At 52.2% G+C, this 27,834-nt stretch overlaps 2 protein-coding genes across 3 annotated transcripts; one reads left to right on the top strand and one right to left on the bottom strand.

The window, feature by feature from the left end:
• Positions 1-11,889: 11,889 nt before the first annotated feature.
• On the bottom strand, positions 11,890-15,999 carry ZNF503 (zinc finger protein 503). The gene is made up of 2 exons (XM_004680741.2): positions 15,195-15,999; positions 11,890-14,452 (listed from the first exon to the last, which is right to left on the bottom strand). The coding sequence occupies exons 1-2, from the start codon at positions 15,501-15,503 to the stop codon at positions 12,818-12,820; spliced, it is 1,944 nt and encodes a 647-aa protein (XP_004680798.1). The 5' UTR covers positions 15,504-15,999; the 3' UTR covers positions 11,890-12,817.
• On the top strand, positions 15,500-21,896 carry LOC105853523. 2 transcript variants are annotated; one of them, XM_012723959.1, is made up of 2 exons: positions 15,500-15,932; positions 21,402-21,896. In XM_012723959.1, exons 1-2 carry the CDS (start codon positions 15,502-15,504, stop codon positions 21,697-21,699), a joined length of 729 nt encoding a protein of 242 aa, XP_012579413.1. In that variant the 5' UTR covers positions 15,500-15,501; the 3' UTR covers positions 21,700-21,896. The 2 variants fall into 2 exon arrangements, 1 of the variants encoding a protein (XP_012579413.1); XR_001145367.1 differs by lacking the exon at positions 15,500-15,932 and adding an exon at positions 19,730-19,777.
• The last annotated feature ends 5,938 nt before the right edge of the window (positions 21,897-27,834 follow it).

The following is a 27,834-nucleotide window of genomic DNA, read 5'->3' as shown; positions in this document are numbered from 1 at the left end:
TCTGAGCCAGTCTCCGAGCTAAGTGTTGGTCAAGATAAAGATACATATGGTGCAAACCCCATCCTCAGCTGCTAGTCTGCAGCCTGCACATCAGTCATTTGTCAGGCACTCTGGGAGTACGTGCTTGACTGTCAGTTAATTAGCAAGTCAACTGCTTGATCAATGGCTGGATCTGGTAGGCATCCGTTCCAGTGTTGAACTCTCAGAGTGCATAGAACTCTCAGAGTGTTTGGGTCACGGTCCTGGAAGGTGTAGAATTTGATGCCAAGAATGGGGATAAAGCCCCAAGGATCCCATATAAAATTGAAATCCAAATGGTTTAAAGACTTGAATGTAAGGCTTGATGCTCTAAAACTCCAAGAAGAAAACACAAGGAAAAATCTTCTTGGAACTGTTTTTTATTTTTTTAAAAGATATGACACCAAAACACAGGTAACAAAGGCAAAAATGGGCAAATGGGAAATGCAAACCAAAACCACCCTGAAATATCACTTCACATTTCAGAAAGATGACTATTTTAAGGAGACAAGATAACAAGTGTTGGTAAGGGTATGGAAAAAAGAGGACCATTGCTGGTAGTGTAAATTAGTAGAGTTGTCATGGAAAATAGTATGAAGGGTCCTCAAAAAATTAAAAAGGGAACTACCAGCAGAACAACCCTGAAGAGTTGTAATCTCACTTCTGGGCAAAAGTACTAAGGAGATGAAACAGTATCTCAAAAAGGTGTCTGCACGCCCATGTTTAACTGCAGCACTATTCACAATAGCCAAGTCATGGCAATAAACTCAGTGTCCATGGATGGATGAAAGGATAAAGAAAATGTGGACACACACACACTGGAGTATTATTCAGCCATTAAAGAAAGAAACCTTTCTGTTTGCAACGACATGAATGAATCCGGAGGACATTATGTTAAATGAAATAAAGCAGAGACAAAAGAATAAATACTACATGGCAACACTTACGTGATGAACCTGAATAGAAGCAAGGAGTAGATGGTGGTTGTCAGGGACTGGGATGGGGGAAATGGGGCAGATGTTAGTCAAAATGTACACACTTAAATTATGACTAATTCTGGGGATCTCATGTACAGCATGGTTATCATAGTCAATAATACCACATTGTATACTCAAAATTTGCTTAGCAAATAGATCTTAAGTGTTTTTACCACACACACACACACACACACACAATTACATAATTCTATGTGTCTAAAATCATGTATACACACACACACACACACACATTATGTAAATCAACATACTCAGCAGTCTGTTCTTCACAGTTGTTTAGGAAGAGGGGCTCTGAACAGAGCTGCTCTGTCTGGTTCCCTGGCACCTGGAAGGCCTGTGGCGCTCACTGCAGTGAAGGCTCAGCTCCACCTTGGGGGTGTGAGGTGGTCTGCTCTGATGTGGCAGGTGCTCCTGTTCTAGAACACTGAGGACCTTGAATTCCAGCCCCTCCTGGTGATGGGATACATACTCACACACTCACACATGTACCCTCACATACATACACACATTCATACATTCGCAGGCTCATGTATGAGATCACACACAAATTCACACACACAGATACACACTTTCAAACACAAACTCACCCTGAACACACACTGTCACCTCGCCTTGTCCAAAGGTAGGTGTGCCCCTCCTCCACTGCAAAGCCCCACAGATGCCCCCATCCTCACTCAGACATATGTCCAAGCAACACTTATGAAGGCAGAGCACCACACACTTCCCTGTCCACCTCAATAGCACTCAGTCAGGCCCTCTAGAAGCCTGGACAGACACCCTAGAGCCAAGCAAGTTTCCCCATCTACCATTGCCTTGTTGGGGGCTCTGGGCACTGGAGCCACATTCACTTCCTCTGAGGTTTCTTGTCCCCTACCTGTGGTGCCTCTGACTACCTGCCCATCCCAGACCCTGGGCCTGCCTGGGGTCACAGAGTTTCATTCTCTCCAAGTTTGATGTTTGTTCCTTCTGTAGATGCTCTAAGGAGAAATGAACGTACTAAAGGAAACAGAGACGTTTCATCCATGTGTTGGAAATCCGATGCTCTCCTTCTGCCTCTCTGCCACCAGACTGCCCTCTCATCCCTCTGGGGAGGAGAGAAAAAGGGGAGCACCCTGGGAATGTCCTTTTTTAGGGCGGACTGCAGGTGAGCCAAGGCTGAGCCTGAGGTGAGGAGGGAGGACAGAGATGCGGCCATCTAGAGGATTCAGAGGCCAGTTGGAAGAGAAGTATGGGGGTTGGCAAGGTCAACCTGAGGGCACCCTTTTCTTTATGGTTTGGGCCATTCTCCTTGAATGGGAAAAGGAATTTTGGCCTTTTAGCAGTTACCTATTGTTACAAGAAAAAGATTCCAGGATTTAGTGACTTAAAACAACATCAACATTAATTTTGTTCCTGAATGGGCAATTTGAGTGTGGTCTGTGGTCAGGTTTGTCCCTGCTCCACTTAGGGACAGCCCAGGCTGGGGCAGGAATCTTCTGGGGCTCGTAATCCCTTGAGGGCAGTTGGTGTCACCACTGGTTGGGGCTTTAGCTGGGACTGTAGCTGGAACATTATACATGGCCCATCTCCATGGATGCTGTTTTCCTTGGAGCAGGGTGGGGGTTTCCCACGGTGAGCATCCCAGACAAGGTGGCATGGCCTCCCCAGAGGTCACAGAGCATCTGCGTTGTGAGCGTGCTCTGAGCACAGCCCTGCCCAGCTCAAGGAGAGGAATGTAGACCCGCTCACTGGGGAAGGAGTGTGGTTGTCACGGTGTCAATTGGCCCAAACACAAACTACACCTCACAGCCAGCCGACCAGGACCAGGTGACTTCCTCACTTGCTCAAAGGGACACACGTGCCCTGTGCTGCTCCACTCTCCCCTGCCTGTGGGAGTGATTGGTGTCTATATTTGATCATACCAGTGAGTACAGTGTCCTCGGGGCTGAAGAAACAGCAGGGTGGGAGAACCTGGCTTCCTGAGTGACTTACTCCAGCAGAGCAGACCTCCATAACAGGCCTGAGAGCAGCTGATTAGGTTACTGTATGGGGCGGTTGGGGGATGTACCACAGGCCTCAGGATTTTCTTTTTAATAATATAATAGTTTATTTTTACATCATTTTGTGCATTTATCCATCTCAGTGGTAATTCCCTTGAGCTTCCCATCACCCGTGTGTTGTCACCAAACTCCAGTGAGGCCTCAGGATTTTACTTTCCCTCTCCTTGCTTTCACTGTCTTGCTTCCAGCTCTCACCTCCTCCAGTCTGAGCCACCTGAATTCTGCAGTCTCCAATCTCTCATTGTTCCATCCATAATGGTAATCTTGAGCTCAGGAACTTTTGAATGCTCCCCATTACTAGTCATAGACACCATCTACTCTCCCCTCACTTCCTGTGTTAATCAGTTCCTACAGTCATGCTCCTGGGTGTCCTGCCTTTGATTCCTCAGGTCCCTGCTCCTGGTTTCCCAGATCCTTTTTTTTTTCTCATTTTATATAATTTTTTTACATTATTCTTCATTTTGTATATTTTTTCATCTCAGTTGCAGTCCCCATGTGCTTCCCACCACCACTTCACCTGTGTGCCATCACCATAGTCCCATGTGCTCTTCTCACCCCAGTTTTGATCTTGTTCCTCTCTCCTTCCCTGTAGATTGTTTCTTCTCAGATCCTCCCCCCCTCCATCAAGTGTCTGTTCATTATCCAAGTCCAAGTGCTGCTTTCTTCCCACTGACTTCTACAGCCTATTGGAATTAATTCTCTGCTTCCTCTAATTATAGCCCTTATCATAGTCCATCTAAAGGCAAATTGTTTTTGTGACCTTCTAGACTGGACAGTAATTTACTTGTGGGTGGACACTATGTCCTGGTTTTCATTTCACTGCCTCCATGCTCAAGAGAATGCTGTGTATGCAGTTGGTGCTCATCACATGCTTGCCAGTGAACACTCACTTTCCATGGCTGGAGGGGAGCTCATTCATGATTCTGACCTGGCACTAGTCTTGCCATAGGTGATCAAGGTTATCTCTCCTCTTGCCTTGGGGACTTCCCCTGGGAACACTGAGGGAGGTGAGAGGGCAACTCTTCCCACACCTCCCTGTGGGCTGGAGAAGAGGCAGCTGTGGACATTCTGCCAACTCTGGGCACCACACCCACAAGTCGATGTACAGAGTGAGATAGTCTGACTTTGAGCCCCAGCCCACTGCTTCGTGGCGGTGGGACTTTAGGCATCTTACTTGACTCTGATTCTCTGCTTTCTCATTTATAATTTGAGATTAATATGATATTGGTCGTCTAGAGCTCTTCTAAGGATTACATAGTTTGGCACAAGGGAAATGTTCCCCGAATGTCAACAATAATAACCAATTTCTTCCATGTGGCCTGAGACTGCCTGGCAAGTGGGCACCAGGCAGTCTCTACTCTAGGCCTGGTCCATAGGGTTTCTCCATGAATAAAGTGCAGAGAAAGTGCATTGTCATGACTGACTGGGCTCCAACTGGTCAGTTAGTAGGTACTTCTAGAAGGTAGGGGAGAGAGGATGGCTGGAACCTGGTAGAGTTGAAAGGAAGGAGCCAACTGCTAAGCCTAACTGCAAAGATGCAGGGCCTGTGGTGGGGCCATCTGTGGGACTCGACAGGCGTTTTTGGAGGTGTATGGGTCAGTATTTAACAAATAACTCCCTGAAGGGAAAAACTTGCCCTTGAAACGATTGCCTTTTACTGTAGTCTAAATACTCCCACCCTGGCTGATTTTAAATTATAGAAATAGCACCTCAGAATGAAGAGTTGGGAAGAGATGTGCACAGTTGGCTCTGTGGGCCCCTAGGAACTGTTTCCAGTATGGCACTGTGTGGGGCCTGATGCCTTTCTGGGAAAGAAAGGCACGTATGTGTGGCTTCAGTTACAGAGAGTTACACCCTTCTGTTACCTCTATAGTGTGGTGAAAAAGCACAAAAATAACGTCCTGGGCTCAAGCAGCCTATTCCAGAATGCTAGTAGTGCTGGCTGTGTTACTTTGGGCAAATCACTTCACCTTTGTGTACCTCAGTTTCTTCATCTATGAAGTGAGGCTAAAGACAGTGCCCACTTCAGAAAGGTACACAGGTTAATGCTGGCCTGTGGTAGGTTGAAATAAATGCTACTTATTTCAGTTAATTGTACAGAGCAGAGTAGTGGCAAGTTGCCTTGGTCAGAAATATTTTAGAAAGCAAAACCTGGAGTCCTGAGGGTGCTTCCCAAGAGCAAGCTCTTTTCGTGTTTAAATTCTGGATATCTTTTGAAATCAAGGATTTTAAATCTGTAGGTTCACGAACTACTTGAAATTATTTTTCTGATATTGAATGTGTGTGCTTACTTCTATTCAAAGGGACCAAAGCTTTCATTGGATTTAAAAAAAAAAAAAGGATGTGGTTTCTGCATCCTCTCTTCAACTCACAAAGGCTTAAGAAATGATGATGGGAAGGGTATAGAATCCCCAAACCAAAGGAATTGCCCCTGGAAGATGTGGGGATAGGAGATCTTTGTAAAGTGTGTGAAAGAAAAATGGCAGAGACATAGACCCGCAAAGAGGTCAGGCTGAAACTCAGCAATGCCTCTCCCTTGTTGAGATTTAAGACTGAGGAAGCTTCTAGAAACAGGGCAACCATAGTGCTCACTTTCACCCCTTCCTGTTCTTTACCCTTTCCAGTCCTCATAACTTCCTCTGCCTGCTCCATGGCTCCCTCCCCACGCACCCCTCAGCCCCAGCTCTGGGGAGGTAGCCCTTAGGGTCTCCACTGGGTGGCCCAGGAGGTGGAGGTGTGAGTCAAACTGGCTCAGGTGTTGTTAGATTCAGTCACACCATTTGTGTTCTCTTTTAACTTTCTGTAGTTACACTATAATTATTCAAGTAAGATTAGTGCAAAGTTGATTTAGCATTGCTCTGCTTCTGTACTGAGTTACAGGCTATATTCGGTTTCTCATCTATCATGTTGAAGGGGTTGGAGGATATGTTATAAGGCTTTTACCCATTGTACCAGTTGTTTTTTAAAAAGACAATATCTTCCTGGCGTGGCATTGTGTGGGGGAGGCAGGGTCAACACGAACAGGTCTCTAAAGTTCTTTATAGGGGAAAAATTACTTTTGACAAATTCTACTTTAAATCATTGCAGGCCCTGCAACTCCAGGAATCAAGAAGAGACAAAACCCACCAACCCTGAATAACAACTTCTGAGGCTTAGCAAGTACCATTCCTGCCTACTTGGTCAACAGTAACTTGTGGCTTACAGGTAAAGTCTCCACCCAGGGACCCCCCTGGAAGGCCACTGACAGGACAGCTCTTTTGACTCCAGTTCTGGCTGACCCCACCTGTGGACTACAAGGGAGTCTGCTAATGTTCTAGCCCAACTCCCACATTCTCACCCATCCCCCATGGCCCCTGAGTGACAGAGTCCTGAATTTATTTGAGGCAGCAGTATGCCCAGCGCCAGCTAATCATTACATTTCCCAGCCTCCTGGACAGCAAGCCTCGCCAAGTGACTAAGGTCTGCCTGGTGCTGAAGTGTTTTCTGTGCATTGCAGAAAGACTCCCTAAGAGGGGGCAATCATTTTACCACTTTTCCCTCCTCCTTCCTGTTGTTTGGAATGAGGTGATGGTAACTGAGCTCAAGCAACCATCTTGGATTCAGAGAGGAGGATAAAAGCTTCCTGCTTAGGCTGGCATACAGAAAAGCACCCTGAGTCCCTGGTGACTGAGGCCACTGTCAGCCTCAGCTGCCCACCTCTAGACTCAGAGTAGAGAACATTTCCCTTTAGGTCTCAGGTTCTGTGTTACTGTCAGCAAACCCAGTTTCTACCTGGCACGTGGGTGCTCCCCCAGCCCTGAGTTTCATGCCCTGCACAAAGAAATCCGAAGTTTCTTGGAAGTCCTCTGTTGGTTTTCTTCTTACTCTCTCCGGAAGGGGCGCCTCTCCCAAGAGAGCCGAATTCTTTTGCCTCATTCCTCTTTTATGTCTTTTGCTGTTGCTTTTCCTTTGTTATCCCCCTTTCATGCTCCCTCTCTTTTCCCCCTTCCCCATTGCTCTTCCCTCTAACATTCATCAAACAGCCCCTTTGTTTCAGGGACCGAGGTAGACATCAGGACTAGGAACAAGTATAGGAGCTAGTGCCTCTTTCCCAGTGCCCCAGAATCCAGGCCTCTTCACATTACCAAAAAAACAAACACAAACACAGAGAGTATCATGGTGGGATGAGCACAGAGGAAGGTGTGGAAGCCAGTGGGAAGGACCCGGGGACTTTCAGGAGCAGGTAACACTAGCCAGAAATTTGAAGCAGGACTTTTGAGTTGTTGATAATTAGGAAAAGAAGGCAGAGTATGAACTTCAGGTATAGGTCCAGCAGGTCATAACAGTGATTAAAGATTCAGTTTCCTCATCTATAAAATGGGATAGTGATAGTAAGAGGACTAAGTGAATGCATATAACAGTTAACTGTATAACACTTGTTACTTATTAACACTATTGTTGGGTAAACAACATGCTGGGCTCACTCATGGCATTCAGTCTTGTATCACTCTTGGAGAGGGATTTCTCAGCGGCTTAAGTGACTTATCCATAGCCTCATGAGAATGAAGAGGCACCACTTAAACCCTGGTATCCTCATCCCTAGTCTGTTTGCCTTTTATACTTCCACCTTCTGCCTTTGCATTAAGTGCTGATAGAATGCACAGTGAAGGAAAAATCACTGTTTAGCTGGGGGAAACTTGGAGGGCTTCCAGGAAGAGGTGAGTCTTCCAGAGAGTTTTAAGAGGAGAAGGCAGATGAAGTCATGCCAGGGAAGGAATATATGATGAGCACAGCTGAGCGAGGCTTGAACCGTGAGGATTGCTGAGACACCAGGTAGGACAAAGCAGGGTAGGTCAGAAGAGGAACCATAATTAAAGGCAGCCGGATAGCCAAGTGACCGAGTAAGAATTTGAGCTAGTGGGGCTCGAGTCACAGTTAATTCTGGAGCAAAAAGGCTGGTCATAATGACATGAGATTTTCGGAAGAAACCTGTCTTCCCTAAAAGCATCATGGGCAGGCACTAGGTTATATTTTCACATTTTAAAATTTCACTGGAATGGCATGACACCACCATAAAATGGGTATCAATACTCCCTGTGTTGTAGACGCGAAAGATGAGGTCCAGAAAGACTGTCATAGCGTTGAGCAGGAATAATGGCTAAAAGTTCCATTTAGATTCACCTGATCCCAAATGTGTGCTCTGTCCACTTTATCACATGGCTTTAGGCTGATCTCACTCTCAAAGTGCCCCGTGTGCTCTGGGTGTTCCTTTTAGGTCCTATTGCTTCAGTGAGGGTGCAGGAACGTCTCTGCAGCCCAGACATCCCAAGGACAAGCCACCTTACTGGGCAGAGAGAGCTCAGTAGTCCTGGGACTCTGGATAAGCCCCAGCAGACGGTAGAATGAATGATTTGGGTTCTGGGTCTGATAGCAATGAGTTCAAACCCCAAATTTGCCGTGCATTGACTAAACTGGAGCAAAGTTTTTAACCTCACCTGTGGAAGGACAGGAAGATGAGCCTGGCTGGGACAAACATCTGATCATCTGCCATTACTCACAAGTCATGTGTCCTTAATCTAAGTATCCTTCTCCTGCTGAATGTCAGCTCCCTCATCTCTAAAATGGGGTTAAAGTTTCTAAGGAACGTGTGGAATTGCTATGAGGTTTAAGTGGGGTAATCTAGGCTAATAGGGATTGGACATGGTTCAGAACAGATGTGAGCAGGTCAGCGGGATCTTAGAAGTCACTCTGAGCATGGCCAAGCCTGGTACCACACTGGGTGAGGAACCCTTAGCCTACATGCGCACAAGAGGTTGTCAGATGGATTGCAGGGACAGGCTTCACCTATTGGGCAATATTTTCACGTTTTCCAAAGCACAGGAGCTTGGCCACTAGCGGGGCTTTTCATTTGCCTTTCCAGAGCAAGGATGCGAGGGTTAGTCAGTGTCACCAGAGGTAAAACGTGGCAGGAGTTGAGTGGTGGGAAAGGCATGAGCTTTCTCTGCTGGTCTTGTCAAGGTTTCCAGGATTTAGCCTTAGGTTCTCCATATGTTCAGGGGGTGAGCAAAGAGATGCGCGGCCCTTGGTCAGGGGGAGGCTCTAAGAAATAATCAGTGGGTGAGAGAGGAAAGGAATACATGAATGGGTGGGGGTCCCTTCGCTATAATAGACAAGATGACCCGTGGGGACCTGAGAGCGGCCGTGAGAGCTCCCCAAGTTGGGGAGGGGCAGGACACCTGGGCCCTCTGGGGTAGGGAAAGAGCAGTGGGAACACAACAGCAGAAGCTAGAGCAGATGGACACATGCGAAGGACGTGGTTTTCTGCAGGAGAGGAGAGAGGAGTGGCAGGAGCCGACTCCCGGACACTCTCTCGAACGCCACGCGCAGGCGGCGGCGCGGGCACCACCAACACGCAGCCGCTGCTCAGACCGGGCTGGGGTTCCCGGTCTCCTAACGGCTCCTGCGCGCTCCGCAGCGCCGCCTGGCGGACGCGCCGTGCTCCGCTCGGAGTTCCGCGGCCGGCGGCCTGCGAGCCGGGATCCGACCCGGGTTTAGGAGAAAACTGGAGAGGAGGGCGGGCCAGCGAGTCCCGGTGAGCCGGGGAGATTGTCCCCTGAGGGAGTTCTTACCGCGGCCAGGACTCGAGCACAGACTGGCACCCTCTCTTCACTGACCCAAGGCTTGGGCGACTCAGCTCAACACGTCGGGAAAACCTTTCTCCCCAAACGCTCGACTCCCGAACGCACTTCAGAATTTTGCTGCCTCTGAGTAGCTTCTCTGAAAAAAGGGTCTCGTAAAAATTTCAAGGCGTTTGGGTTTGGGTTTTTTATACTAAAACACCAAAAGGAAGCGTCAAGACACGAACTTGCCGGGTGTCTCCCTGCTGTTCCCACACCTGGAATTCCAGGATGGGGAATTTCTAGGTCTTTTTCTGCCCCCAGCGGGGCCGCTGGCGAGGCGCGGTGGCCCGAGAAGTCCCCTCCGAGGGCGCACGCAAAGGAGGGCGAGGCGCGTGGGCCCTGTGGCTGTGGCCGGTGCTGTGGACCGGGAGCCGGGGCCTGGCTCCACGTCCCAAGCCGTGGGCACTGAAGTCGTTGGGGACTGCGGCCGCGCCAGCACCGCGAAGGTCCACCCCTTCGCGGCCTGGGGGTGACGGCCGCCCCACAGGTCGGGATTCTAGGAGAAGCCCAGTCTCTCCTAGCCGAACCAGAGCGGGGACAGGCGGCCGGGGTCCTCCTCGGGCACCAGTTCCCGGGCGGGCAGTCGGGGAGCGGGGGCGTGAGGGTCGGAGGCGCCAGGGGCTGCCCCTGTCCCTGGAGGCGGCCACGAGCCTGAGAATGCACCACGTCCTCTCCAGGCTGAGGCCCGAGAGCTCCCCGCGGCGTCCTGGAGCTCGGGGGGGTTGCTTGGATTGCCGCGGGAGGAAAGGCCTAGCAGCCGAGAGGCGGACGCTGGGACGACGTTGGAAAATCTTGGAGCCGCCAACCCCCGAGCAAATGGCGGCGGGGGCCGCACGGTCGTCGGCCCGAAGCCTGAGGCCAAGGGCGGACTCTGCGGGGCCGGGAACCTCCCCGCAGCAGGGGGAACTTGGCGCCGAGGGGGGCCGGTGGCTCAGGGAACCCAGATCCGTGGGTTTGGATTTCTCTCACTCGGGGTGAGAGGAGTTTGGGGGTGCGCGCTCAGCGGCGCGACTCGGTGTTCTGGGGAGGCAGGACAGGCTTGCACTGGGTCCAGAGCTCCCGCGGACCCGGGATCCTGAAGCGAGCGCCCCAACAGCCTGAAGACCACAGCTCACGCCAGGCCGGGGGTCTCCGAGCGTGTGTGAAGGGACGGGTGGACGTCCGGACCGCTCCAATCAGGACTCCTGTCTGCGTGCTTCCTTGGGCGCGCCAGGCAGCTCAGTGCCAAGGCTCAAGTTGGGGAGAAGAGAGCGGCGCGCGCCGCGGGGATCCACGCCCAGACCGAGGGTGCCGCGGCGCCTTTACTGCGAGGAGCCAGCGCCGGGAGCCGCACCCAGCACCCACCCAGCGAAGCCGGGAAGGGGCGCCAGGATCCTCGCGGGGCCGAACTTTGAGGGGCTTCCGGGTCCCGCGCCCCTGCGCGCTCTCGGGCGGCGTAGGCCGGGACGCAGCGAGCGCAGCAGAGAAATCGCAACGCGGAAGAGCAGTCGCCGCGCGGCCCGCCGCGCGCCCCAACTCAGGGGCGAGGAAGCTGCCGGGGAAGTGGGGGGCAGCTGGGGGGGGCTCTCCGCCGCCTCTGGCCAAGGGCAGAAGTAAAGGGGACCGAGCTCACTTCCCCCCGAGGGAGTGAGGGTTCCGCCGCGCGCTCCTCAGGACGGGGAAATAAGTCCTCAAGCGCCCGCGGCACCCCAACCTCACCCCACCCCGGCCTGAAGATGCTGGGAAAGTGCGTTGGAGGCAGGGAGGTAGAGTCCTTGCCTGAGCGGCTGTTTGCACAAAACGAAACCCAACTCCCGAAAATGTCAAGAAAGAAAAAAAATTTTTTTAAATCTCCGTTCCCCCCCCCCCTTCACTTTAAACAAACCGGCTGCTGGGAGAAAGATTAAAAACGAAATGAATTATATAGCTAAGGACACTATTTTTTCAAGTTGTGAAAGCCCTCCTTAAAATCCTGTTCCAAAGGCCGGCCACGAATGGCCAGTCTTTCCACAGCCTTAGCCTCTTCCTGAAGAGCACAACAAAACAGTCGAAAATGCGGCCACCTTCCTGGGAAGGAGTGACCATGAGGCAGGCCCAGGAACCCACTTCGGCCCAAACTACCATGCTTTTTTCTCTCTTCAACCAAAATAATAATAATAATAATAAATAAAAAATAAAAAATAAAATAAAAAAGATAAGAAGAAGTAAAACCTTTTAATACATCAAATATACGGAATTTTAATCTTTAAAGCGATACATTGTCTATTATTTTAGTACATGACGTAAACCTTACTTGTCCCCTTCTCAGCGGGTGGACTTAAAAATTAAAAATAGTTAAGTGTTCCTTTTAAAGAACAAAATAAGGCAAATGAGGTTTTGGAATAGAATTGTTTTTCCTTTTTTTTTTGTTTTCTTCCAGAATACATACAAAAAAATACCCATTCTCTTTCGATGGTATACACCTTAAAAATAATTGCAATTTGAAATCAGAGCTGACAAATTGTGACTTGTTTTGTTGCTTTTTTTCATTTTTTGTAACAAACATGCATGTAAATTTGTGTTTCAATCAGACATTAAATAAGAACGTACAATACAATCATAGCAATTTTAAAGTAACATTAAAGAGAAGACCTCTAGTTCTGTGGCGGTTTTGTATTTATTTATAATCTACAAGGGACAGGAGGGTTTGTTTTCCACATTTTTACCCTCGAGTTTTATTTTTTTCCCCCTCCTTTCTGCCTACGGAGCTCAAACTAAATAATGCACTTTTGAACCACGGGTCCGCTTGGAGCTAACATAAATAAATACCAGTGTCCACCGACGCAGTCCTCAGTTGAACACCTTCTCAATTATTTTCTTCTTCTTTTTTCTATAAAAAGTCAAATGATATTTTTCCAACTTTTATAAAGTTTGGGTGGGGAGGTGAGAATTGGGGGCAAAAGGAGTTTCCCATCGGGTCTCTGTCGCTCTTTCGGATAGATAGGTACGGTATGTATATTTTCCTTTTCCTGGCCCCGGTCTTCCCCACTCGCAGGGGGACAGTAGCCTCTGCCCCGCGGCCGCCCCTCCTTAGGCTCCTCCCCTCCCCTAGCTCCTTACTCTCCCCGGCTGGCGCTCCCCACCGCCCTCACTGATACCCCAGCGCCGAGGCCGTGGTCAGTCTCTGTCCGTAGAGGGCATAGGGGGAGTAGTAGGGTCCGGTGGCGGCGGGCACTGGCACCGGGGCGCCGGGTGTGGGGAGCGGGCTCTTGGAGTAGGGGTGGTAGCGGCTGCTGAGTCCCAGCGCGTGGTGGGGGCTGCGCAGCGCCAGCGTCCCGGGGCTGCCAGGAGCGCCCGACGTAGGGATGTGCATGTGGCAAGCCATGGCGGCCGCGGCGGCGCTGGCCAGAGACGACGAGCTGGGATAGCCCGACAGCAGTTTGTCTGTCCCGGGGAAGGCCGTATGGGTCCGCAAGTGGCTCAGCAGCTCTTCGGACGTGGCGAAGCGCTTGTCGCACGGCCCGTTGGCCGACACCCAGTTGCAGATGTGGGGGAGCGGGTCGTTAGGGAGCATGAAGCCGTAAGGGTAGAGGGGATGACCGGCCAGGGAGGGCGGGGTGGCGCCGGCCGCGGCGGCGGCCGTTAGTGACGAGTGAACGCCGTGCAGCGGGTGGGTGGGGTACACCAGCGGGTATCCGGACTTGAGCGCCGCGGCTGCGGCGGCCGGGTCGTGTGCGCAAGATGCACTGGCTGCCGCCGCCCCTGCCAGATGACTGGCGCAGTGGTAGCTGAGACAGTACGGGTCCCGGCACAGACTGGCTGTCATCACCGACGGCGGCGACGCCCCGGCCAAGGGGCTTGAACCCGCCGGCTTGCTGCAGCCCAGAGAACCCGCCGCGGCCGCCGCCAGTTGCGCCCCCACCAGGCTGCCGGGCTTGGTGGGGTCGAGCGCCACGCCGTGCGGCAAGAACTGGGGCGGGTAGCCGGCGTAGGCCCCAGCCAGGCTGCCTGGGTAGGTCATGCCCGCAGGAGGCAGAGGAAACACTGTCTGGCCCGGTTTGTAGGGCGATACTGGCGCCACCAGCCCAGAGCCCAGCACCGAGGAGGAGGTGGGCGCTCCCGGGCCCGAACCGGAGCTGGAGCCCGTCGAGCCGCCGCAGTCTGAGCCAAGAGCTTTGCCCCCAGGGCCCCCATCTGGGTGCTGGTTCACGTCCACATTAATCCCGCCGCCGCAGCTAATCCGGCCGTGCGCCAGCCCCGTGGGTCCCCCTTCGGCCGAGGTGCCCCCAGAACTCTTGCTGCCGCCGCCGCCTCCACCCGCGTCTGGGTCCTTCTTGTCGTCCTTGCCCTCTGGGCCACCCCCGGCCGAAGGCAGCATGCTTCCTGGCGAGCAGGCCGAGGCGCTGGAGCTTGGGCTGCCTGTCCTGGGCGTAAATGGCTGGCAGGTGGCGCTCGGTACCCGGAATCCGGACTTCTCTGCTGAAACCCCCCCGCCGCCGCCACCGCCGCCACCGCCTCCGCCGCCGCCGCCTCCCGGCTCCTTCTTATCCGAGCCAGGTTTGGAGTACGGCTTGAAGCTAGACTTGTCCTCCACGCCGATATCACTCAGCTTGAGGGGGCCCGACTTGGCGTCCTTGTCGCCCCCGGCGCCACCGCCGGCACCACCCGCACCGCCCCCATTGGAGGCGACCGAGGAGAGTTTGGAGGAGGGCGAGGGGTCTGGCTTCCCGATCTGTGAGCATGTTTGCGCCAACAGCGCCAGCGGGCTCTTCTTGGCATCAAGCTGCGGGGTCAGACATGTGTGGGGGCACAAAGAAAAAGAAGGGAAGATCCTTTAGAATCCTGGGTTAGAGGGTTCGAACGCTCCTCCGCAATGGCCCACGAAGATCCTCCCAGCTCCGAGGTGCTTTTTCAGATGGCACTCCCTACACACACGCACACGCGCACGCCTGCACACACGCGCGCACACACACACTCATTCACACACTCACTCAGTCATTCACCTTTGAGAAAGGACTTAGGACCCCCTAAGTCCCTCCCAATCAGGATCTTTTCCGCCTTACCTAAGTGTTAACTGGGTGTTTAAAAACTCACAGAATAATTGGGTTTCTGACCCCTAGACCCAGAACGGTGCCCTCTCCCCCATCCCTAAATTTTTCGTAGTAAGGGCCTGGTGGTTGGCAGTTTCAGAGAACTACGACTTGGGAACTGTATTTTGTACTCCGGTTTGTCTTCCCCGCGGAGTGTGAGGGGACCTGGGCCTGGGTCGGGGTAGGACCTTAATACCAAAGGGCGAAACAAGTTTTGGCTGTCTTTCCCCCTAGCATTCACACCCCAGGCTACCATCCCCCCACCTTCCGCCCTAGTTTTAAGGTGCGGGGGCACTATCCCACTATCCTCCCCCCCAACCCTGGAGCTGAATCATTTTGACTCCCCAGTCCCATCCCCAACGTCCAGAAGAAAGAAATCCCATGGGGCAGCAGCCAGGGGGTAGTCCCAGCTTTATCCTGGGAGAGGGTCCTTACCTCGATGGGGCTGACGGGAGTAGAAGGCAGGGGCTGCAGGTACTCCGGGTGCAAAATGTGGCCAGTCCGTGCAGTCAGCATCTTCAGCACCTTGATGGGCAGGCGGTTAGCCTGGCGGAGAGGGTCAGAGGGGGGCACGGCGTGCACAAAAGGCTTGGTGCTACCGGCCGGGGACGAGCCTGGGCCGGGGCCGGAGCTATTTCCAGAGAGTGCGCTGGTCCAGGCAGGGTCCGCACTACTGCCGCCGCCGCCGCTGCCGCCGCTGTGCTTACTGCTTCTTAGGGCAGAAAGCGAGGGCGCTGTGCTCATGACCCACCCGCGCGCATGGGAGCAGCGGGGGGAGGGCTCCGGGAGGCGCGGGGCGGTCTCGGGGCTGCGCGCTCGCCCCAGGAGTAGGAGCAGCAGCAGGAGGAGGAGGAGCTGGCGCAGCGGCCACCAGCGCCCAGAACACCTTCTCGGCGCCTGGACTCAGAAGCGAATAATCCTGGGTGGCCCGCGGAGGAGCCGTGACCGAGCGGGAGGAGCCGACCCGACTGCGGGAGTGACGGATCGCTCGCGATGTCCGCCTCGGGCTGCGCCCTGCGCTGCGCACTTGCGGCCCGGCGCCGGCGCTGAGCTCTGCGATGCGAGCCGCTGCCTGTCCAGCCCGTGCTCTGGCGAGGAAACTCACTTCAAAAGCAGCTGCACCGAGGGGGAGATTAAAGCCTTTGCCGCCTTCCAATCAAATGGGAGCCCGAGGTGATTGGAGGGTCAAGGGGATGTGACGCGTCCCGCGCCGCCGCCGCCGCCGCCGCCAGGACTCTCAGCGCTGGTTTTAATGGGCAGCTCCCTCTTCGCCGCCCCGCTGCGTGTCCCCTCCCTCGATTTCGCTGCGAGGACTAGCTGGACATTTATTTTACGTTTGCTATCTGCCGCCTCCCTCTTTTTTCCCTCCCGGTTGTCCTTTTTCCCAGCTCGAAAATAAACTGAAACCTTTCGCTGGAGGGTGTGCGCGAGGAACAGATTGAGGTGGTGTCCGCGAGGCACACCTGCGGGTGTCTGGACAACAACTGTACGGTCCACTGCAGGGGCGCACAAGGGGGTCCGCACACCAAATATTCTCTCCTTTTCAGTAATTCGAATCTCTTAAGGCACGGCCGCCAGGATACAGAAAGGTTGAGGAGCGGGTGCTGAAGAAGTTCGCCCTCCCGCTTTGATTTCCTAAGATTCGGCAGCGGAGAACCAGAAGCTAGGTGGGCAGCGGAGGCGGTGGCTGCTCTCCTGGGCGCTGCGCGCGGGGCTCTCCGCCCTTCTCCGCCATGTGACGTCCCGCGACGCGCAGATTGGTGCAGGGCCGGGTCACGTGTTTCCTCTGTTTCACACTCGCGTCCCCCCACCCCCATTCTTACTCTCCCCTGCCACCCTCTCCTGTTCTCTCCTCCTCCCCCCATTTCTTTGGGCATCTCCACCCCTCCATCAATTGTCAATGTTCCTCGACCGCAATCAATCAGTTATTTGTCAGCTCTTGTCAATCCGCCCGTGATTTATGTCAGCTTTTGTTGCTGATTACAAGGCGGGTGCGACTTGAAGGGAAAGGGAGAGAGGGAGAGAGACATAGAGGAAAGAAGAGACAGAGGGGGAATTGGAGGAGGGGGAAAGAGGAACAGCCACCGGGGATAGGAGGGGGGCCTCTAAGAAAAAGAATGAAAGAGGGGAAAGAGGCGCTCAGCGTCAGGAAAATGATAGTGAGAGGAAAGTGCGCAGGTGCGCCCCAGGGCACTGAGAGGGGAGCGCAGGCCTAGGGTGAGCCTCTTGCCCCTCTGTGTGGGAGAGAGGGATACACCCTTCCACCTCTGGGGACTTGGGTCCGTTGAGGCTGCGGAGTTCCCAGCAGCTCGGAGTACAAGAGAAGGGAGGAGGTGACATCTAACGCGGGAGATTCCCCTTCACAACACCCCCCCCCCCACCACCACCTTATTCCATCCTGGGCATGTAGTGTGCGATGTCAGGCTGCCAGCTTTCAGCGGACCTCATCCTCTGTAGTGTCCCGACCCTAAACTCGGAGACTACTTTCCAAGAGCCCCACCAACAACGTAACCTTGAATGTTGGAGGTCAATGACGGGGCACTAACCCCTTCCAATTTTCTGACCCCACTAGGATTTTCTGACCTCTTCTTACTAAGAGGCTGCAAAGAAGAGACCTGAGCCTGGGTGTCTGGGGGAGCTGTGTGTCAGGCTCACTCAGGCCTTCTTGCCTAAACCTCCGTCACCCCTGTGCCATCACCGTAGACTCGGTAGCTGGGGTTACTTCAGGTTGTTAGTTTGAATTAACTGGAACGCCGAGCTGGGACTGACCTGCGCTGGGAGAGCAAAGAAAAGGAACGACAGAGGGAGGGGGTGACTGCCTGTGGGAACACGGGTTCTTCCAGGGAAGCAGAGCGGGACTGCCGCGTTCCCCTCGATTTGCACCGTCACTCGGGCTGTTTGAAAGGAAGAGGGGAGGCGCTGTGCATGCTTTCGTGTGCCTGGATCTGGGTGCACAAGTGTGTATTTATGCCCATGCCGCTATGTGCTTTCTCAGAGCTTTGGCAGCGTCTGGAGCGAGTTCGGGGGTCACCTCCAGAAGCTGGAAGGCGGAGAGTAGGAGGACGTGTCCTCTTCCTCGGAATGACTTGGAGGACTTTGAATCTCCCCTCCCCCACTTTTCCTACCCTGTTCTTCTTTTGTTGTCAGTTCCTTTGGATAAATGGTGGGGCAAAGAGCGGCTGTGGGATCCAGGAGCCAGTTTGTACCCGCGCAGGGGGCTGGGGCCGGGCCTGGAGAATATGTTTCCACCGTCGCTTACCCAGTGCTGAGCCCCAAACTCACGGAGTTCTGGTCTGGTATTTACTCTCGGCCGTGTTCACCCTTTTCTCTCTCTCCATCCCCTCACCTCCAGCCCCCCCTTCTCTCATTTTAGTCTGCTTCCTACTCCACGCAGGTAATGAGAACTTTCTGGGGTGAGTTTTAGAATTTTCTCGTAGGCATTCTTTTTCTGCTCTTTAATATAATCCCTTGAGTCTTTAGGTTGGTAAACTTGAGATGGTAACTGGACTAAGCTAATTTGGAAAAGAGAGAATAGGGGAATGAGGCGGTATGCTTTGAGCTGTGTGCTTGTGTGTAGATGTAAGAACCCTTTGGAAACACCTACGTTCAATGGGTTTGGAGAGTTTGCCTGTGCAAAACCTGAGAAAGGTGAGTCAATGAGAGGCCGCAGGCAAGGCTGTGAACGTTGTCTGAATGATCTGCCGGGAGTGAGCTCCAGGTGCCTGTTTCAGAGGGCGGGACTGTCTTAAGCCTTCTCCGCAGGGAAGCGTGTCTGAGGCCGCTGGTACCCTGCGGGTGTGTTAGAGTCTGTGTCTTTGAGTGCGCTCCAGTCAGGTTTTTGCCGGGATCAACTGCTTCCAGAGCCCAGCAGTGGGCCTCATGTCTCTGTGGCTTCCTCGCGAGGCCCAAGCACTGAATTCTGTGGGTGGCAGCCAGGATTGTAGAAGACCGCGGGCGCCTATTCACCCCCTCCCCTCAGTCTCCAGACAGACTTTTCTCTCTCCCGGAATCCTAGCAGCATTCTTCTCATCAGGGCGGCTCAGGGGCTGCACCCCCAGTGCCCAAAGCCTGGGGGAACCCGAGTGTGCTCCACGAAAGGAGTACCACGATGTAGTCACACCGGCTGGAGGGCCCGCGCAGTGCTGCGAGTGCACGGGTGATTGTCCGAGGGCTCTCGCTCTTCTGCAAACCCAACTGGGAAGGTCCGAGCGCACGGGGGCGCCTGGGGGCCTGAGAGCCCAGGGCTCTTGGGAGTCGCCAACATCAGAGCCTGCTCACCTCGCCTGGGAGGCCAAATCTCCAAAGGCCCCCGCGGACTGTAGGGGTGTGTGGGGGGGAGTTATTAATTACCCCGCGACAGGCCTAAAGCCTCCAACCCCCAGCGGCTGTTGGCGTGGATGTCCTGCGGATTTTATTTGCACACAATGGAAATGATTTTTTTTTTCCTACAAAAAAAAAAAAAAGAGTGGGCATGGCAGATATTTGAGGAGGGGGTGGGAGGAGAAGGAAGGGGAGAGAGCTGAGGAAAAAAGTTTGAAAATGCCTTGAACTATTCACTGTCGAGATGGCTAATCAGTATTGAGGCCGGAGGGCAGGCGGGCCGCCTTTCACCGCCGCTTCCCTTTCATCTCGGGCTCGGCGGAGGCGCTCAATTAAAAGCCTATCAGTTTGTAAGTAAATCAACGCCTATCAGAGTTGTCACATCAAACAAAACGATTATTATTGCAGCCCGCCTCCCCTATTAATCTCCCTCGAAGATAATCCGCCTGACAGGTCAGACCCGGCGAGCTGGAAAGCCTGGCCCAGAGCGCCCAAACAGTCCCGGACTGGCGCGCGCCCCTGGGGGCCTCCCCACTGGGTCCCGCCCCGCCTTGTGGTCTCACTGGAGGGGGAGAGAAAGAATGCGCGGAGGCCGCTGGACCCAGGCCCGCCCTTCCCAACTGGGAGCCAGGCCCAGATTCGCGGGACTATTGGGGAGTGGTCCCCGGCGACCGTCACCTCATCTAGGGGCCGCAGAGGTAATCGCCTCGCAGCAGTCAAGCGCTGGCTTGGTCTGGGACACCGCCGCGGCCTGCACTCTTCTGGGCTCCTCCCTGTCTCTCTCTCTTTTCCTCCTCTTCTCTCTCTCTCTCTCTTTAATTCTTCTCCCGCTTCTTCCTTGGCTCCCTAACCTTCCCCCCTTACTCCCTTCTTTTACTCTTTTCATACTTGCCAAGAAATATTTCCCCTTCTCTCTGCCTTTTCACCGTATACCGTATATACCACTTCTGCGCAGCCACACTCCAAAGCAGAGTATTCTCAGGGCCGGGGTTATTTCACTGCGGCAGGGCTGCTTCAGGAGTGTGCGCAATTCCCAGTAATGCATGACAAAATCCTTTCTCATTTCGTCCCAAGCAGAAGCTTGACGCCTGTTGATAGGCCGGGTGCAATTGGATCGTGTGAGAGAAAGAGAAAAAGAGAAAGCCTGGCAGTGAGAAGGGTAGAGGGTGGCAAGAGTCCTGTTCGGGAATTAGTATTTGGTATTGGAATTTCACAGCTGCAGCATCGCGGACTTCGCTGAAAGCTTTGCCTGGGGTTTGCAAATATGCGGAGGATACCCACACGGGATCTGGGCCACAGCCTGGAGTATGTGAGGGGGTGCCTGGCATTTCATAAGTAAATACGCCCAGATAACCGCTTCTATGGCCTCACATTGGTCTTTGGGCAGACTGGGTGGGGCCTGGATTCCTGACCCGCGTGAAATCGTGGCCTTTTCCCCCGGGGCCTCCGGCTTTGCGCTTAGAAGAGCCTCGGAACCAAGCATGACCTGCCTCTTTCCGTGCTCACACTCCATCCAAATCGATAGGCCCAAATGGTGCTTGCCAGGGCCGGGGGGAGTCAGAATTAAGGGATGGTTGAAGTGTGTGAGAAGGAAGAGCTGGTGTACCAACCAGAGGCCCTGATACCCTAAATGCAGGGTTTGGCGCTTGGAGGAGGCTACCTCTCCGCTGGTGTGATGGGGAAAATACTGGCTGCCCCAGCAAAGCCTATCCCAGCAGTCAAGCCCGTGTCCGAGGCTGAGAATAGCAAATGGTCTACCTCAGTGTGCTCAGTCCTAGGAGCTGCTGGTTCGTGGCCCCTAACCCCGGATTCCGAAAGCCTCTCTATTTGTGCGCACATTCCACAGCCCACCTGGTAGGAATATTTTCTCCCACACCCAGAAATACTGTCTCTATGAAGTGGCTCAATAATCTGAGTATTTGTTTTTCTAATAGGTTTATTTCACCTCTGCCATGCCGCAGGTATTTAAAGAGGCACATATATCGCACCCTTCAGCGATGTGAACTCACTCTGGCTATTGGAAATTTTCGCTGAGTGGTTCTTGTGCATAAGTGCGCTCTTCAGCCCATATTATATCCAAGCAGGGATAGTAAAAAGTCTCTTGCTATAGAATTTTTCCAACTTAATTCTGTACACACAGAGAGAATTTAATAGCATTTACTGCCCTTCTATAGGTCTAAATATTCAGATGTTATGTTACATGCCCTTGAAACCAGAACTGATCTTCCTTTCACACCGCACATGAAGCTGTTTCTATAATTGTTATCTCCCTGCACTTACTCGTGATTCTCGATTTAATAAATTCAACCTTGTCATTTTTAGAATCGATGGGATTTCTCTGGCTGAGGTTTGCGTGGCCTGTATCAGAAGTCCAGCTCGCAGGCATCCTGCAGGAAAACGCTCTCGGTTCGCATATACGAAGATGCATCAGCCCACCCCATCACGGGACGACGTGGCTCCTCATGCTTGGGCTGCTGCAGGTCTGGCCCCCAAGCATGGACTATCGGCATCCGCAGGCCTAGAGGTCTCTCGCTGTCCTATAGTGCCAGGCCACCCCCACCCCCACCCCGCGGATGCTTGGGGAACCCGCGGGACCGAGTCCGCCCGCAGCGAAAACTGAAAGCAAATTTTGCAGTAGATGAAGACAGAACTTTCTTCCATGCAAGTTTGCAGTGCAGAGTCGGTGACGGCTTCGGGAGCACCCGGTGCTACTCTGCGAGCGCGGTGGGGTAGTGGATGGAAAGGGCACCGGGAGCCAGAGCCTGGCCAAGCAAAACGCTAGGGAGGGGCCTGGAGGGGGGGCTTCACTTCCTGATTTCTCGCCAAATCCTTGATCCCAATTAAAAAAAAAACAAAACAGTTGCCAAGATGCCGTATCCGCCTAGGGTGTATTCGTAGGGATCACACCAGAGAGGAGACAGCTTTGTCAAAGTTATAGAAAGCTTTGCTCCCGCAAGGCTCATGAAAGCTTGGGACGAGTTCGCCTTCCCAGGAGCCGAATAGCCAGAAATTGGCCTAGGGAGCTCCCTGTTCACTCTTCTCACCTCACTTCGAACCCGCTTGTAAATAACCTCCCGGCCAGCCGCCTGAGCTGCAAACTTCCCCGCGCTGTGCGGCGATCCATGGGCAAGGCGGGGACGCTGGACCGCTCCTCCGCGCGCACTCTGCTCAGGCCACGAGTGGCTTTGCTTAGAGGTGAGACCACTACTGTGGTTCCAGTTCCCACTTGGCAGCCCCGATCGTCACCACTGACCTCCCAACTCCGGGGAATCTGCCCCTGGGATCCGCAGTCCTGGGGGGCTAGTGGGGGCTCAAAGTGTGCGGCTGAGTGGGTGGGAGGGGGGTGGCAGCCGCCGGTCTCTCCGCGGGACCTGTCGCCAGGCCGGCCGCGGCGGGTGAGTGATGAGGGCAGAGAAGGGCGCCCATAAATCGCGGGTGTCAGGGCGAAAAACTCTCTTTATTGTCTGCGTGATGGATGGGCCCGGGGACGAGACACCAAATACTTCGTATCGCCTTTAAATGGGAACACATTTTCCGCGGCCATAATTCATGTTTTTTAAATAGAAAGTTTGAAATGTTGCCTATATTTCACCGGCCCTGACATATTTATGAATCGCTCCCTGCATGCAAATATCATTATTTAAAGCGCCGGGGAGAGCTCAGAGGAGGGGAGGAAGTGCGGCCCCCGGGACGTGGGGGTGGTGAACCCGGGAAATGGTACTGAAGGGGGGGCATATCCCCAAAGTGCCGACAATGAGGCACGGTGGAAAAGCATATCCAGAAGCCCACTGCACTGCCGCCGCCTCCGCCAGACCCCGCAAAGCAACTGGGGGAAGTTTGTACCACGGACAGGCCCCTAACCCTATCCACAAACCAGGGAGCATTTTGTGACTCTCTTTGAGGCCCTTTTCGGAGTCGAAGTCACCTTTTTTCAAGAAAGAAGTTAAAAAAAATAATAACTTAACAAACGCAAATAATAACAATCCAACATGTTTCGTGTCTTTGCACTGCATCGATTTTATTGATTTTCATTCTGCAAACCTGAGATTGTGTACGCCCGGGCGGGGCGACTGTCAGACCCCAGTCACCGAGAGGAGTGGGTGGATGGGTGGGTGAGTGGGTGAGGGGGATAACCCTCGGGTGCCCGGGCCGGGACCCACCCACCCCCACCCAACCAGCTCACCACCTTCCAGCACCACGGAGCCTGCGCAAGACGCGGGACTACAAATAACCCGGTCCGGAGGCTCTGGGGGGCTTCAGCCCCGCCCCCTCTGCTTCCACAGAGTACTGCAGCTCTCTTGGGGTTCGCATCCGCCCTCCCGGATCCCCACTGTCAGTACAGTCGCTTTGGAAAAAAGCCAGGCACCTGCCTTAAGACGCTCCCTAGTCCGTAAGGCCCAGGAGACACCCACACCTGCGCCCTTACTAGCCGAGTCTTTACCTGAGAGGTTCCCCGCGGCGCCTGCCGCCGCGCTGGTTACAGAGAAATGAAAGGGAGGGCGGGGGAGTGGAAGGGACAGAGCGCACTGCCGAAGACAGGCCGATAAGCAGACCCAGGGCCTCCTCTTCGGAGCTGGCGTTGGGGCCCTTGCGGAACTCACTCTAAGAGCCGAACTGAGCCGGGGAAAGGGAGCCTGAGGAGAAGCCGAGGGAACCGGCCTCGCGGGGGCGGGGCGCGCCCCGGAGGCACTTCCGCTGGGGGCGGGGCTGCGGGCTGCGGCGCCGGCCCCGCCCCTCCGCGACGCTTCCCCGCCCCCAGCTCTCCAGACTCCGCCCCCGCCGTTTTGGCGTCTGGAGCTCCGGCGGCTCTGGAGGCAAGCCGCAACCTCAGGGTCTCAGGGGAAGGCAGTGGGCTGCTTCTTTGCCCCCAAATGGGGGTTCTTAGAATTTTTAAAGCACAGGAGCACAAGCATATACACACCAGCTACCTCGGCCTGAAAACTCGCACGTAAGACTCTCAAACTTTGGTCTTTTGGTAACTGAGACCTGCCGATCCCCGATCCCCGGGGCTCTCAAACATTCTCTGGGAATCAACCAGTAGTCCCCTCGGACAGCAGGGAATCCATTTTCGTGTAAACTCTCCCCCACCCCCGTGTCTTTCAGGAGAGCAAAACAAAAAGCTAACAAATTTTTGAGTTTTGACTTTGTGCCAGACACTAAGAACTAAGTATGAATTATGACCTCATAGCAACTATCCGGTAGGTACCGTGAACAACCCGTTTTATAGATAAAGAAATTGTGGCACTGAGGGAAGAAATGGGTCTTGCCTCACTTCTATTTCATCCATATCTTCACCTCTTTTTTAAATCCCCAGCATGCCAAGCCATCACTCCCGCAGGAGGAATCCTGCCTGGCTTTACCACCTTGAGGGGTAGTGTCCGCTCCTTGCTAAGCACCTCCACCTGAGGCTAAGGCCAGCCCGTGCAGAGTGGGCGCAGGATCCACACAGAGAAAGGTATAGTTGTAATGTGCTCAACTCAGTCCCTGGGCAGCTGTGGACCTGATGGGTGAACCTGACCAGTGAGCCTTCCTGGTTGTTTCAATGTAGCCTGTGTAGAAGCCAGAGTGATTATTTATTTATTTATTAAAGCAAATTAGATCATCTTTGCCTTCTGCTTAAAACCGCTAAAGTTTCATTGTTCGTAGGATCAAATTGAGCTCATGGTAGAAGGGTCTCTGGGGCTTGATTTGCCTCAACTCGCCTCTCTGCCTTTGCCTGTCTTCTCTCTCCCTTTTCCCCACCTCCTGTTATCAGAGACTGCTTTTTGATTAGTCACATGTGCCATGCTGCACCCCACCTCAGGGTCTTGCTAATGCTTTTCTTTCTATCTGGAATGAGCTTCTGTTTTTCTCTTTACTTCACTCACTGTTCTTTCAACATTTCAGCTTAAACACCACTCTCCTCTAGCCTCCCACGTGGTACTGGGTTAAGGTTCCTGTAACTCTTTCTCAGAACATTTATCACTGGGGACTTCTGTTGAGAATCTATCCCCTTCACTCAATGGAAATTCCAAGGGGGGTAGAGAATGGAGCTATTCCTTCCAGGAATGAAGAGCATTTATATGTACCATCAACTGTGCTGAGTAAATGAATGATAACTTTGGGAGCTCACTGAAATTTTAGGGGTCTCCAGTAAGTATTCTTTGTTAGTTTCTGTATTGTAAATGTCAAGTAAGTGAATGTTGGGAGGGAGTTAAGAGAGAAGCAGTAGCTATGGTTTTACAGCTGTTTATTCAAAATATTAGATATGTTGGTTACAAAATTAAATTTAAAATTACCCCCCGCCATGAGCACTGTCCCCGTAGTTACACCTGCATGTCCCACAGCTTTACTGGCCCTCTCTCTTTTTCCTTCCTTAACAATTATTACCATCATAGTTGAGTTCTTTATTAACTTATGAAGCAGCTCCTTCAAGAACCTTCTGATTGCTCTCTCCATCCTCAGCCTCTCTTTTTTTCTAACTCGTATACATATTCCTGCCAGATTAATTTTCTTGGTCACATCTTTGCCTATCCCAGAAATCTTCAGTGGTTCTCCATCATCTTCATATTAGTTGGTTCTTCATAAACTGGGTCCAAACTACCTTTAAAAAGCTTCGATTAAGTTGCATTCCAAAATTATAAAAGAGAAATGTTTGTTTCAACCAGCAAAGCACTAAAAGATATATAAACAAAAACAGTATGATGTCTCCATTTCCTTCCTAGACTCTTGAGAAAGCTAGTGTTAAAAACCCGGGGTACTACTTCCATGCTGTCTCCATGCTCACCATGCTTTTGTGAGCTGCACTCATATACTTGGGCCTATTCCTTTTTAATATACAATGATTATATCACAGCTCTGTAGCTTGCAGATTCTTTCATGATAACAAATGTATCTATAGAAACAGAGACAATATATTCATTTTAAAATTATATAGTGGGCCCTCCTTGGTGGCAAAGTGGGTTAAAACACAGCACTATGAAGCTATCTGCAGCCACTGCAGCATGAGTTCGATCTCCTGCCAGGGAGGTGACCCATATGGCTCTGCAGACCTCTCCTGAACTGCCCACTACTACTCTCAGCAGTATGTTTCAGTAGATCTGCCTGTTCTGCTCCCCACTCTATCTCTAGTGAATCCTCTCAACCCCTGCACCTGTGGCCTGTACTTGCGTGCATAAATAAATCTTTAAAAATACTTCTAGAATGGATATATAATAGAATGGATATATAATACTTATTCAGCCATTCCTCTGTTGATGGTCATATAGATTGTTCAGATTTTCCCCAATGATAGAATTGCTTATGAGTATATCCTTGCAACAAGCAATTTTATTTCTATAGGGTAGACTACCAAAAATGCAGCTCTCTATATCCCAGCCAAATCTAATTTCCTTATATGCTCTATGTTTTCCCAGTCCTCTGCCACCTTTCCCTGTAAGACTTATCTTCTGTACTTATGTCCTGCAGTGCCTACATCTGAAACCAGAAATTAGATAAGGTATCCAATATCCATCTCTTCCCCTCTTTCTCACCTGAACATTGTAGCAATGTGTGAGACCCAAGCAGTAGTTCATGATTGGTGTAGTTTTCATCTTTCGCATCTTTGACTGGTGTAAGTTTTCATCCTTACAGTTAGGGATCGTTACATAACATTGTCTTGTCAAATGAGACACATAGAAAAGCACAGCAGAAAGGGCATATTTTGCTTTCCCTGATCAAAAGAGATGATACAGATATTTTGGCTCCTCCTTTCTCCTTTTTTCTCCCTTCCTCCTTCCATGAACTTGGGTCGAGGTTCTGGGCTAAAAAGTGTCTAGACCAAAATAGCAGAGAGAGACTTAAACATGACATAACCGACACACTGACTTACCTCCAGCAACCCCCCACCTCTAAATCTAAAGATATGTTAGAAAAATAAAATCCACTTGCTTTAAAATTGGGTGTTTATGTAGTCAAACACATCCTTTCCCTGGCCCCTTTAGCTAATCAAAAAAGTTTTAGAAACCTATTAGAAATTTGACTTCAAGTGTAGTTTTTGAAATAGCTTCAGAAGCAGTGACATTCTATCTGGATAACTTTGGAATTTTAGAACAACTAAAAGTCACTTGGAGTCATGTGGTCATACTGTTACCTTCACTGTTACTAAAAATGATTAAGCAGTGAACACATAGCATTTCTGCTTTTGTTTGCCTAGCATCTGAATCCCCTTCCTGTTTGTTCTAATGCAGGGCCTGCTTCCAACTACAGAAGTTGTAGGGCCTGTATCCTTTTTCTCTCTGCTCCTGAGAGCTGAGGCTCCACCAAAAGGATCTGACTTTCAAGGGGTGGTCAAAAGATTGGGGGAGGTTGGAAACCCTACCAAGCAGAAGAGACTCTGAGAACCCTGCAGCGGTATAGTGCCCAGGGCAGTAGTGTTGGCTCTGGGGAAGACAGCTTGGCAGTGACCCTTGCTGCCATGTCCAGTGTGACAGTTGTCCTCACTCAACTAGTGACCTTACCATACCATGGCAGTAGCACGACCAACTATATCCCTATTTCCTCGCCATTCTTAGTTCTGGTCTATTTCCCAAATCTGAGTTTCCACTCTTACCAATTCTCTGAGCTTCTTGATAATCTTAGGAGAGATCCTTTCTTGCTTAAATTAGGATGAGTCAGTTTCTACCACTTTACAAGCAAGACTTTCAGTTGATTTTCATGTCCTCCTCTTTGGGTGACTTCTAAACAGGTCTGATGGCTAATAGTTCTTAGTTGTGCTGTTGGGTTCCCATGAGAGGTA

Source organism: Condylura cristata, unplaced genomic scaffold, assembly GCF_000260355.1.
Source record: "Condylura cristata isolate star-nosed mole 26May11 unplaced genomic scaffold, ConCri1.0 scaffold00011, whole genome shotgun sequence".
Classification (NCBI taxonomy): Eukaryota; Metazoa; Chordata; class Mammalia; order Eulipotyphla; family Talpidae; genus Condylura; species Condylura cristata.
Note: the sequence above shows the minus strand (reverse complement) of the source record. Positions and strands in the feature narration are given on the sequence as shown.

What these genes read in the sequence shown, in the direction of transcription:
- LOC105853523 (XM_012723959.1), top strand. Translation starts at nt 15,502, where the DNA reads ATGACCCACCCGCGCGCATGGGAGCAGCGGGGGGAGGGCTCCGGGAGG. An exon ending in CAATCAAATGGGAGCCCGAG is followed by an intron (nt 15,933 to 21,401) that starts GTGATTGGAGGG and finishes TGTCATTTTTAG; the next exon opens with AATCGATGGGATTTCTCTGG.
- ZNF503 (XM_004680741.2), bottom strand. Translation starts at nt 15,503, where the DNA reads ATGAGCACAGCGCCCTCGCTTTCTGCCCTAAGAAGCAGTAAGCACAGC. An exon ending in CTCCCGTCAGCCCCATCGAG is followed by an intron (nt 14,453 to 15,194) that starts GTAAGGACCCTC and finishes CTGACCCCGCAG; the next exon opens with CTTGATGCCAAGAAGAGCCC.